Below are 13,309 nucleotides of genomic sequence, written 5' to 3' on the forward strand. Positions count from 1 at the left end.
TTTTAAAAATTTAAAAATAAGAATTAAAAAGTATATTATTTTTTATTTTAATTTTCATAACTATTTTTTTATAATTAAACCATTTTTATATTTTACTTATATTTAAAATATTTGTGCAATACATAAAAGTTTAACATACTTTAAATTAAAGTATGTTCTATTGTACATTAATTAGAAAAATGATATTATTCTTTTTTTAGCTCCAATTTCTGCCTCTTAGCTCAAAGAATGGTATTATTCTTTATCTCTATATATTTTTCCAATAAGTATAATATCTTTTAGGCGAACACTATATTCTATTTATTTTTCTTCCTTCTCATTACCTGTCATTTAATTATGATTTTCAATTTAATTCTTAATATTTTTTTATTTTTTTATTTACACACTATATATATATATATATATATAATTATTACATTATATATTTGCTTTTTCTTTATTGTAAAATAAAGATAAAATACATACTGTATTATAAAATATACATTTTCTTGTTTTATTATTTTTAAAAATATTGTCTGAGTACTATACTGGCAAGGAAGAACAAGAAGACATAAGAAAGAAAAAAAAAATTATCTATTTACATGATACATTTTGACAGAACCCACTTAGATTCTCCTTTGTTTTATTTTGGATAGTATACCTGCATTTTCACAAGTTTCTTTATTTTATATTTGTTTATATTTGAACTTGAACTCAATTAATTAGTATAAATAAAATACTGTAATTCAATAGTTCAGAATTCTTTTATTCTTTAACTTTTTTTGTTAATAAGATTAAAGAATAAAAGATAAAAAAAAAATAGAAGCATACTACAAATCCATTTTCGAAACTTATCTTATATATCTCCTCACAAAAACTTCATTTTTTTGAAACTTTTTTAGACTAAAGGGTTCTTAAGAGCAGCTTCCCTTGCCTCAATCCCTATTAGTTAGTCGGGGACTGGTTCTTCCCTCGATATTACGCTCTCTTTTTTTTATTTCACGAGTGAATTTATCCGCTACTAGCTGTACAGGTCAAGGAAAGTGAAATTGCACCAACACTTCCAAGGGAGCTATTTTAATTGAAAAATTCCCTTAGGTCGTCACTAGGTTAAGGACGGACACTATGATTAACTTAAGTATAGTCCAAGTTGCAATCAATAATTAAAATCGAAGCTGACTCTTCCCAATGTGGTCCTTGCACATATCATTGTTAATTAACATCAATATTCATGAATAGCCAATAACATCCCCCAACTTGAATCTGTTAGAACAGTAGTAACAAAAATTTTCAATTTGGATATCATTACCATCTGTTTCCTCCTGAAAACTTGAACGTGTCTTTCTGTTTATGACCGTATCCTTTAAGTTTTTTGGCTAACCTAATGTATATCCAACTTCCCCAACAGTAAAATACTATAAATATGCATGGCATAACCACAGTGGCAGTGTTTAACCTGAGACTGGGTGATATCACCATCATGGAGAACACGTAGCACCCAGTAAAGATAGAAAGTGGGAAAGTCACTATAACGCTTATGCGCCCTCGTGGCATTAGCAAACATATCATCAAAATTGATAGATAAAAGGACAAGGTATTGAAGGACCAGAACCAGAAGAAGGTTTGCATTTTCATCACCACTTTTCCTACAATTTCTGGGGTTGCGTAGTCACGGGGATGCAATGATGCGCTAGTCTTCTTTGAGGTTGTGACCCTACTACCCTCACCTTGGTAAACTCCACCTGGGGGGCTAATTACTGCCCCGTATGTGCTTGTTACGAAGAGAATAGCAACCACCAACAAAGCATTGCGTGTGTCGATTGATATTCTCTTTCTGAGCCGAGTAACGAAGATTGCTATTCTCTCATTGAATGTGATTTTTGCTCTTAGCTCTTCTTCTAGGAGTGGAGCATTAGCTAGTGAGAAGCCACGTAAAGCTCCTCCTCTAACTAACTCATCTCTGATCTCTGCACTTTGAGCCGTAGTTTGATTAATCTCCACCATGTCCAACGCTGTTGAGTCCTCAAAATTCTTCGCATTTTTGTTTATGTTGCTGTCTATCAACAACCCAACTGCCTGTACAAAGAACATCAAAAGCACAACATTGAAATTAAACTATGGTTTTTTTGGTTCATATTAACCTATGATTAAATAAATTAACATTAGAATAAGCAAGATCTTGCATTTAAACATTGTGGACGAAAAAAAAAATATGACTAAAAAAAAAACTCACTAAAATTGGTCACTCAAATTTTTCAAAAAAAATTAATTATCAACAAAAATGAGATACGCTTTGCAACATATGATGGTAACATGAGAAAAATAAAGCTTATAGAAAGGGTCATTAAAGCTAATGTTGTAAACCCAAATGAACTCCATGATAAAGTCTTATAAAAACATTTTCTTCTTTGTTTTCCACAAGTCTTCTCTTTTGAGGCAATGAAAAAAGAAAAACGCCTTTTGTTCTTTTAAGTAAAACAAAAGAATTGAAGGATATGCCTCATGCCTGTGTGACGCCTTTGAGAACTGAAAGGTGAAGAACGGTGTTGCCTGCTTCATCTTGCCAATTTAAAACTCTTTTTTCCCGGTCCTGAGCATGTCTTTGGCAGTTTCTCTGAAGCCATCCAACCAAGACCTCCAAAGCCCGAAACTGATTATATTTCACAGCAATATGCAACGCAGTCTCACTTCGAACAGTCACATCTTCAATGGAACCAGGACAAGCCGACAAGAACTTGGCCACAAGATCAGTTCTCCCGGTTTGAGTTGCAATATGCAAAGGAGTGAGACCCTCCCTCCCTTTGACTCTAACAAGGTCTTTGTTGATGTCCACAAAGCGACACACCATTCTGTAATGCTTGTTCTGCAAAGCAAGGTGCATGGGGCTAAGGCCACACGGATTCAGCTTCCATGCAAATGAAGGCTTGAGTCTCATGATCTCAGTGGCGAAACTTGCATGGCCAGCAGCAGCTGCAACATGCAAAGGTGTATCAACAAATGGCATGAAATCTGTTTGCTCCAACACATATGGTTGCATCTGAATTAATTTGTAGAGCAAGTCTATGTCACCGACTTGCGCAGCTGAAATTAATGAGTCGTTCATGGTGATAATTTAAGCATAAAAGAAGGAAAAGAGAGGGTTGGTACGTATAGGGGAAAACTAGTGTTTTAATGGTCCTGTTATAGCAATTTGCGGTCACCCTGAACCATATATGGTCAACATGTACACCAACCACCACGATAGTTGTTCCTTGCTTTTTTATACATAATTAATTACTTATTCTCCTCAGCGTGTTTCTAAAGTTGTTTCTTTCTACTTTCTAAGGTTATCAACTTACCATTCTTTTTTCTTTCCTTTTCATTTAAATTTCTTTTCATTTTCCCGTACCTTAGTCAGCTGTCAAGGGTGAACCTTTCTTCTTCCTCGCTCCGGATGATATACAAGGAAATTGGCTGTTGACCTTTTTTGTTTTTTTGGAAGTCAATTTTCTTACAAATTAAAGTCTTTTATTTTGCTCCAGGCCTCCAGCCACACACACACACACACACACACATATATATATATATATATATATATATATATATATATATATGTATATACTGTCGTGTTCATAATGCCCGTCTCCAAAGACTTAGTACAGTGCCCTAATTATGCGAACGTAGAAGTTTGCTTGACTTGCAATTATCATAATTCTTACCTAGGAACAATTGAATTTAAGTTTATTAAAATTAAATATATATTTTTTTTTGCTTATGCATCTGTATGTACTTGTTCAATTCTAAGGTTAAGGTCTCCTGGAAAGAATGAGATTCAAGTCTTAATCATTTACTGATAGATTTGTTGAATCGATACTTAACAGGAAGAATTCTATTTGGAATTAGTCCAGTCTTGCTTTTTATTTGTTATTACTTTTTGGGTCCATGCTCTTCCAGTCAAATTTTATGAATCAGGAAACGCGGATCAATTTACCAATCAATTATTCCATTCCCAATCACTTTACCAAACGCAGTCTACTTTACTCAATGGACTCGGGCTAACCATAATATAATTACGACAACTTAACTCGAATGGAATTATATTATTTGCTTTGAAAATCACGTGATTTCACGAAACCATTGTTCACAATCTCTCTCCATCTTTCAAAAGAAATCAATTACACAACGAGCATTGGAACCCACCTAAGTGGTTAATTACATAAGGCGAAAGAAATCAGCCAAAAAGATTCTGATGTATTGAAGTTAAAAAATTGGAAAGGTAGATCTATGGCTACATGCTCGCACTTTCAGATTTTATTCTCTCAAGGATATGGAATGAAGAAATATTCTCAGTTTAACAATACTAAAACACAGATATTCAGAGGCAAATCGCCCCATATTAGATTTACCCAGAAAACAAAATATAGATAATTTTCTAGTTTGATTTATGCTGACTGTAACGTTGTATTCCATAAGCATCAATGATCCCCGGGGGAAAAACAGGATCAGTAGCAGCTCTAACAGCAACTTTTGCCACCGCAGTAACATTGACAGGAGGTGTCAATAGAGGCCCAACAAGTGGGATCTGGTTCAATGGTTTAGCAACTTGGAGAACCTACAAACACTCAAGTGAATTACAGTAAAAAGACATAGGAAACGACAATTTTTTTAAGCTGATATTCAGGACAAACTAATGCAACTTCAAGAATTAGACATTCAAACAAAAAACCAATAAAAGTAAAATGAGCTATATGCCATGAACGTATACCACAAAAAAACAAATACTCAAGAAAAGTCAGAACTTTGATGGCGAGGAAGACGAATTCAAACTTCAATTTCAGGACTCTTACACCCAAAACCAATCAATCAACTACTAAACAGCTTAGACAACCAAAATTGTTGAACATGAAAATTCCTAATCCCCTCTATAAACTAGTAATAAATATGAAGAATGAAAAGATGGGGAGACTTTTACAGATAAAGATATTGGCTTAGTCAGGTTATATACAAAAACTAATGTCAAGTCATCAAAGGAGCAAAGTTATTTGCACATCCTGATGGAAAAAAGTAATGTCAGTGTCATATTAGAGAATCACTTCAAATTACCATTTCCAATGGAGATCCAATTACACCAAGGGGTATCTTCATACTCCCAACACTTCGAGTACCATAAATAAATCCTGGCCTCAGAATTACTCCTGAAAAAAGCATGTAATAGTCAAATCATGTACGAGCATAATACTCCATAATTCCAAGCATCACGACTAACTTCACATTTTTCTCATTGTTAGATGAAAAATTTAACTTTCTTCTTCCCTTTTACTATAGAAACTTCTTTGCAATAGTTTGTAAAAAGAGAATAAAAAACTGGCGAGAATGAACAGTGTCACCTATTATCAACTAGCCTAGATTTAATTCAGACCTCCTCAGAAGCAATGCAAGAGACTCAATTCATACCTCCATATGGGAATCTGGTCAGGAGCTCTGTTTCAGAAGCTCTCTGCATCAATTAAGACACTATATATAAGAATTTCACGAGATTACAATAGAAAATATTTCAGCATCAAATTTACAATTTTTTTATTTCATAGAAGTAGAAGCATGTATACATGATAAAGATTGCAGCCCAAAGAGAGAGATTTCAGAATATCACAAGGACACAAACTAGTGACTGAAGAAGTTAAGTATCATTATTAGCAGTGACAAGAAGAAAACCAGCCAATCATTTAAATCAGTATGTATCTCTTTAAATGATCTGTTATATACAATGACTTGGACCCAACCCAGATTGAGGAAAGACCATGTCAGTGGCTTGTTCACTCAAAGAAAGAAAGGGATGGGTATTGCAGGAGATTGATCAGTAAGAACCATCAGGAGGTGAATCTTCCAGAATCAGGAGGCACAATCGCACATAGGACATAACAATTCTGTTAAGAGAGGAGCAAGAGAAGGAGAATCATTTAGAAAGGCTGGTTAGGAAGGCAGTCTTTATATAGGAAAATTTATTGATTTAGGGAGGTATAACCGTTTCTTTCAATTTTTAGCTAATTAGCTGGAGGCAAGAATTATATAACACATGATACTCTCCAAGGTATCTTATTCAGTACCAGTCTGTTGAAGAGAGAATTCCGGTTATAAGTTTTTCTGTTAATAGTAGACAATCAAGAAAGCAAATTGTTCTACATGGTAAACTGTAAATTTTAAAAGACTAACAAGATAAAACTATCAACAAGAGTTAATGTGCCCAAAAGATGTTAAAGTGTTGATACTTCTCCATCACATATTTCCTGGCAAAGTTCATCAACTAATGATTCATTCCTCAAAATATCCTCACAATAAAGAGTTGTACATATTACCTTTCCTTCATAATACCCCCGCAGTAAGTAATTTACTACACCAAAGTCAGCTGCAGAGATATAGACAAATCTTTTAACACCTGTGGGACCAAGGACAAATCATCCAACAGTAAGTGGCAGAGAACTCTACAGGAGGAAACGATCACTAATACATCACTGGACAACAAAATCAACTCCAGTTTGTTTTTTTTTTTTTCGAAAAAAAAATCGTGTAAACCAATTAACAGCAAAAAGTTTCCAATAATCAACTCCTTGGCTAAATATCACCCAATAATTTAGATGAGGAGACAAAATAAATTCATGTTTGAATTCATTCAACTAAACACCAGTTTCTGTCATTAGACTTGTTCCATATTTCACAAAACAACTGAAATAACATAGAAGAATAGTATCTGAATATTGCACTATTTCTTTGCCAGAGAGACAGAAATTTATAACTGAGCTCATACACATGACAAATAAGTGCTAGAGGCTTCACAAAACAGAAAACTTATAATTATATAATACAAAAAGGACAACAGTGTCTAACATATATTATCCTATTTCTAAGCCTTGTATGGCTTGACAACAGTCTTCTTCATTTGACCTGTTAAAACCAAGTATAGCAATTCCTGGATTAATTAAGTGTTAATTGCATGTATATAAAAACTAAACCTAAAGTTTTGGTCTGAATTGCTACACCAACACTTTCTAATAATAAGATGGACAATTGTGACAGCCACCCAAGAAATTTTCTTTCCCCCCACTGACAGTACCATCCATCCTTTTCCCATCAATCCTCTTTGCCACTGTTAGTTTATTTCTCATAACTTGTAGTAACTTTTTTTAATAGATTTATTGTCCTGTGTCAATCATTAGATGACAGGAGATATGTTTTAGTTCAGGACACAAAGCATTGACTCCTTTCATTACTTTTTCTCAGGGGTTCTCGAAATTATCCAAATAGAAGATTTGTGCAGTATTTGTACTTCTACGGCTGTAACTACCTCATGACTGTTTCTGGACAGGGGTGGCTAGTAATCTATCAGGGGGAAAAACACACTTATTGCTGCTGCTGCTAGCTTTTACACTGCCATAGTGACACAGGTAAGGAGATATTGAGCTGATATATTGACTCTGGTAAATAATAATCCCAAAAATTAACAAGTTTGCAGTATGAGTTTACAATTTGGCATTTCCATTTGTAAAATTTTGGGAGTATAGAATGCTTTTGGTAAGAAAATGTTTTATCATAGACACTTGTATAAATCTGTATCTTTGATTGCAATAAAGTGGATTAAACAGTTAACCCCTATATGTTTGTGGAAGACTAAATAATTATTTTAATGCAGCATACAAACATCTCCTAGACTCACATAGGGGAGAACTTGTGAATAGCAACACCACCAAGTATGAAGATATTCTGATCTCGACAAGCCTAACATTAGCACTCATATTTGTATTTTTTTTTAATCATTAAAAGGGATTTTATATTTTAGTGGATTTTTTTTTTTGGAAGGCAAACATATATATATATTATTAATAATATCAGATCAGTACCAGAAGTACTGATGAATTATACATAATTACATGACACTTAAAGTGTCGCCTCCCAACCAAAACAAACCCTCCAATAATCCCACTACAAAGGATAAAATATCCAACCCAATACAGATAGTCAATATACCCAGCCCATATCAACTAAAATAATCCACAAGGTTAGAAGACCATTGGTTGAAAGAAATACTGAAGTGTTTCTCTCTGGTCTTTAACCATGACCAATTGAGGAATAAAGCATCATCCATCACTTTAGATGGTTGAAAGTGATTGCCCTCGAAAACCAGCTGGTTTCTATGCTTCCATATAGAGTTAGTCAAAGCTACCCACCGTCCATATCGATGAGATTGATTTTGCCCTACGGCATAGCCCTCACAAAATATTTTAGTGGAAATTAAGTTGTCATTAACTGTACAACATTTTTTCCAAAAAAAACTTAAGCTTAGTCTTATCATTTGATCTATTCAACAAATCCCACCTAGTGGGATAAAGCTCGGTTGCTGTTATTGTAAGCTCAAAAAGAAAGATGAGTATGGGCATTGCCCTGCTACTCTAAGCAGTAGAACCAAAAAATAAGGATGGTAAGAATTGAAAAATTAGATTATCAAGAATAGATGTGTGAATTCCTCAATTACCTTGATCTGAAGCTGCTCTAATTGCATTGATGTTAGCAGTCCCATTAATTTTGTACATGTAAGAGTTGGAGCCAAAACCACCAACACATGAGATCTTAGAAAAGAAACACAAGTTAGCACAACAGGCCTATCATCACAAGGGGATAAATATTTACATATAATTATGTATCCTAAGCAACAAAGTTCAGACACATTAGGTCAGCTAGTGCCATGCATGCAGCATGCTTACTATGATTCTTTCAAGCCAAGTTATCTTGCAGTCAATCACAAACACTCCCTTTTTTCCCTTCCAATCTGTTAGCATCACGACTTTCAACCAAACTGTAAAATCATTCTCATCAACATTATCTAAATTCACCAGTGATAGAGGCAAGGCTCCAACCACCTTTACCTAGCTGACCCCAAGATGGGACATAAAAGTAACATATATTGCCACAGAAAACTGATCAAAGAATGGACCCTCACCAAGCAAGTTGTTTAAAATCTAAAGCAACATCTAGTAATAGCAAAAGAAACAAAAAAAAAAAAAAGTAAAAGCAACTTGGCTTTGGGTTTTCTCTTAGCTGCAAAATATTTACCGGGCATATAACAAACTAAAGGGAAACTTGCAACTAAATTTTTACCAGGCAATATAACAAGACAAGGGGAAACTTACAACAGCAGTGACCCCATTCAGAGCTTCTTTCAATGAATCAGTTGAAAGGAGATTCCCTAATTATTAGAAGACAGTTTAGATATATTAGACTATCATAATATCCCACAAAGACTTTGTCAACAAGAAAACGCCAAAAAAAAATAAAAATGCAGACCTTTATACCAAGCAACATTGGTAGCCCAGGAATCATGCAGGGATGACCTACCAGACCTGGGAGCAAAACACAGAGTGAATGACAATGCGGATACATTACAAGAAGAAAAGTGTTAAATAATAAATATGAAAAGCAGGTAACAATTAAGAGTTCCAATACATAAAGCATGATAGACAGATAGTTGTACAAATACAAAAAAAAAAAAAAAAAAAAAAATCAAACCTGCTAAGACTCGCAACAGACAAATCACGGTCTAAGGCTTCTCTACAAATGTGTGATCCAACAAACCCATTCCCTCCCAACACAAGCAACTTCAATAACATTCAACACAAGTTATAGGTTAGAAAACGCATACACAAATGTTTCACATACAGTTATGTTGGTAGAAATAGAATACCTTTTCTGTTGGGAGTGGAGGCACATTTACAGTCTCTGCTTCTTCAACTTTGAATGGCCCATCAACTTTGTTAGAATCTGTGCAGAGATTTCTCCCGCTGATTGACACTACCGTGGCACTGCAACGCAAGAAAAATGGGAAAACACAATAAGTAATTTACAAATCATGAAGACAATCAACATGCAATTCAAAACACATTTGTATTGAACTTAACACTGTGAATTCCATAAATAAATAATTAAACTCATGACACACTTAGAATTTGCACCGACTACGCTCCATAGCATATCATGCGCAACATTGTTACTTTCATCAAGCTCAATTCCATTTCATTCATGTAGTTACCAAAAATCAAAACATATATATAAAAAAGTCATAATATATTTATATGAATATAAAATCAATATCAATATATTAACAACAAGTAAACGTCTCGAATTGAGTATAGAACGAAAAACGACACGATAACGGGACGGAACGTAACGGTTAAAATTAAAAAGAAAAAAGGAATAAAAGTGAGAAGAGAGAAAGCATACTTGAGCCTGGAAATGGAAGGCGTGGAATGGATCAAGCGCGAAATCACTGTCCTCATTTGATGATTCAATTGAGTTCTCTCTATTGAGCTTTCGAATTTTCTTTACGAGACGAAGCTTGTAGAGTTAGCATCGGGGAAAAAAGGAGGTGTGAGAAAGAGAGTCAAGTCACTCACTGGGAAGTGCAATGAGCGAGGGCAAAATCCTACACGTGGCACCTCTTCCCGCTGACACCTCTTCGCCCTATGTGTGGCTCTATTCCAACCTCAACCTCCCTCACCGGCCCGGTAATAATAGCATACTTTATTCTAAGAGAGCCACGTGACTTAGCCTTCGCCCAGAACACAGAATCCAACTTGGAATGGAAACCAGGCCCAACCAGGTAAGCCCAAGCCTGTTCCAACATTCTAGTGCCCTCGCAACCTTTTATTAAGCAATTACTAAACTAAATTAAACTGTTTTGAATCATAAAAAATAATTAATCTTTAAAAAATATATTTTTAAAATATATAATAATAATTAATACAAATATTATTTTAAAATTAAATAACTTATGCATGATAATGTAAAAATAATTATATTTTCATTTGATCCCAAGACTACCATACATAATATATTTATCGTGTTTTATAATAATTATATTAAAAGTGATATCAATTAATAGTTTTCAATTAATTGAAATTTTTCTTAAATCAGATTTTATATAGAATATTCACGACGAAGCCACAAATAAAGCTTAAAAGAATAATGTTGATCCTCCTCTCTCCAAACGCTAACCTTATCGTGTTGATAAGTCTAATTATATTATATGGTTCAAAATTTACAATAAGGTTCCAAGAGATTCATAGATCCTTATTTACATGCAGCATTGTTCATGGCCAGGCAATGTCAGAAGAAAACTCACTCTGATAACTTGCAGATTTGTTGCTTGAGCCAAGTTGACGCCTACAGAAATTCCAAATCAATTAATGCATACGATACGAGGTGGAATTTAGAGACTAATTCGTGCTGGAATTGACTAAAGTGAGTGCATGAGATGCCAAATTAAAGCTGTTACAAGTTGGAAATTGAACAAGCATGAATGATTGAAGAAATTATAAAATTAAGGAAGATAAAGAGGACTATGTACGTAGACGAATAATTAGATGCTGTGAAAAAGCTTTGTGCAGCTCAGCGTGCATTGTGTCTAAGAGGGAGACAACCAGAATATTGGATCCTTCAGGTGTGCCTGTTGGCGGACAGATATATATGAACATGAAACTTATAGCTGCTCATTCAGCTTGGAATTTTTCCAATTAACCTTATTTTAATTTTTGCCTTGGCTGATGCTATATATATATATATATTAGATACTTATTACACAATATACGTGTATGTGTATACGATTCATAAAGAAAAAAAAGTCTCAGGTTTAAGGATTATATATTGTGGAGTGATAAACCATTCACTAGTTAGAGAGACAAAGGGACTGTTACTTTTATAAAGTTTCTGAAAATGAAAAAGATAAAAAGTTAACTATAATTTGTTGCAGCGGCTGTTTCAGTCATCCCCAAGTATTTAATATAGTAATTCATTAAAAAATACATGGATGAACCTGAACTTGAAGTGCTAGTTACCTTATCCGTAATTATGGCGTACGTGCGAAAAATATAGTGATGATGTACGTCTCACATCCACCCAATACTTGTATTCCCTTAATTTTGCAGCGTTGCAACAGAAAATTCCTATTGCTTTTGACGCTAACTCCGGATTAAAACATAAGAAATTTCATAGTGCTATATATATCCACTTTTGACGCTGATATTAAAAATATATTCAATGTTCTAAATATCTAGGTCTAACTAATTATCATAAGAATACTGTCATTATTGAATGAGGTCACCATATAGTTATTAGATTACTACTGATCACGATCTGTTAATGATTAAGGTTGTGAATAGAAACGAAGATACTCATGACGTTTATGCCACTATAGATAAACAAACAGTTTTGGTTCAATTACAAGCCAAAGGAATGTTTTCAGAAGGTTGATCTGATCTTATCTCTCTATCTGTCATCATGCATATTGTTGGTTAAAATAAAATAAAAATGACACAACTAATTAGGGAACTAATTAAGCAAGCTGATTTCGTTTTGTACTGTGTAGCATTTCAGCATTAAAAATTCAGCATTTTTGTAACAGAGTTTTTGTACTAATTATCTTTCTCCTATTACCAGGTATCATACAAATTCAAATATCTTCAGAGTATTTGGAAATATCTAGAACCTTTTTTCATCGGACCACGTTCAATTTGGCTAGATATTGATGTAGTGGTTCTACCACTAGATATAGCTTGCTTAGTGGATTTTTCCCTTTTTCTTTTAGCTAGATAATATGGGGGCTTTCTTTTCTAGTGGTTAATGTGATAACGTCCCTTTCTAATTACGTGGACTTATGGTTAATGAGTGATTAAGAGCATAATCCAATAAAATAGCTCAAAAGAGAGAGATTTGAGGTGGATTAGCTCATAACAATGATTGAGTACATACACAAATTGAACCCATGAATCAGTACAAATAAAAGTGACTCTAAGAAATTGAAGAATCAAAGTTAGAGAGCATTCAATTTTCAACTCCGGGGGTGGGGCTATTATAGAATGGGTAAAGAATATATTTCGATTAATAAATGAAGCATCAAGGTGGACGTTACATGATGCCAATTGCCAAAGGCAAAAGTTGTTCATATTTTGTTCTCTTTATTTTTGGGCTACGTTTGCTATGTAAAAGACATTAATCAATCAAGGTAGATAGAATATGGAATCAGCTGCGTCACAAGGAGGTAAAGAATAATTGAGTCTTCTATAATAAAATCAAAATATTGAGGTTATGTGATTATATTTATATTCATATATGTTAAAAAATAAATCTTTGCTTAAACAAGTACATGTGTCAATATGCTGAAAAGACTCGACTACTGAATTCCATAATGAATTAAAGAAAGATTATGTTCTTTAGAGATAAGAAGAGGAAAATTGTCAACAGCATATTTTTGCCAGAAAAATTTTATATGCTGACATTAATCAGGGGGTAAGGAAACAAGCAACGATCC

General features: G+C 33.9%; 2 protein-coding genes across 2 annotated transcripts; both read right to left on the reverse strand.

Annotated features, from left to right (window-relative positions):
* Positions 1-849: 849 nt before the first annotated feature.
* LOC100790227 (ankyrin repeat-containing protein BDA1) lies at positions 850-3,517 on the reverse strand. Its single transcript, XM_003522283.4, has 2 exons — positions 2,486-3,517; positions 850-2,055 (listed from the first exon to the last, which is right to left on the reverse strand). The coding sequence occupies exons 1-2, from the start codon at positions 3,080-3,082 to the stop codon at positions 1,285-1,287; spliced, it is 1,368 nt and encodes a 455-aa protein (XP_003522331.2). The 5' UTR covers positions 3,083-3,517; the 3' UTR covers positions 850-1,284.
* A 724-nt stretch (positions 3,518-4,241) lies between these two features.
* LOC100791278 (uncharacterized protein At1g32220, chloroplastic) lies at positions 4,242-10,494 on the reverse strand. The gene is made up of 10 exons (XM_003522285.5): positions 10,225-10,494; positions 9,689-9,806; positions 9,514-9,602; positions 9,292-9,347; positions 9,138-9,193; positions 8,483-8,576; positions 6,312-6,391; positions 5,413-5,455; positions 5,062-5,153; positions 4,242-4,570 (listed from the first exon to the last, which is right to left on the reverse strand). Exons 1-10 carry the CDS (start codon positions 10,278-10,280, stop codon positions 4,391-4,393), a joined length of 864 nt encoding a protein of 287 aa, XP_003522333.1. The 5' UTR covers positions 10,281-10,494; the 3' UTR covers positions 4,242-4,390.
* Between the last annotated feature and the right edge of the window lie 2,815 nt (positions 10,495-13,309).

The sequence above is a fragment of the Glycine max genome, chromosome 4 (genome assembly GCF_000004515.6).
Source record: "Glycine max cultivar Williams 82 chromosome 4, Glycine_max_v4.0, whole genome shotgun sequence".
Classification (NCBI taxonomy): Eukaryota; Viridiplantae; Streptophyta; class Magnoliopsida; order Fabales; family Fabaceae; genus Glycine; species Glycine max.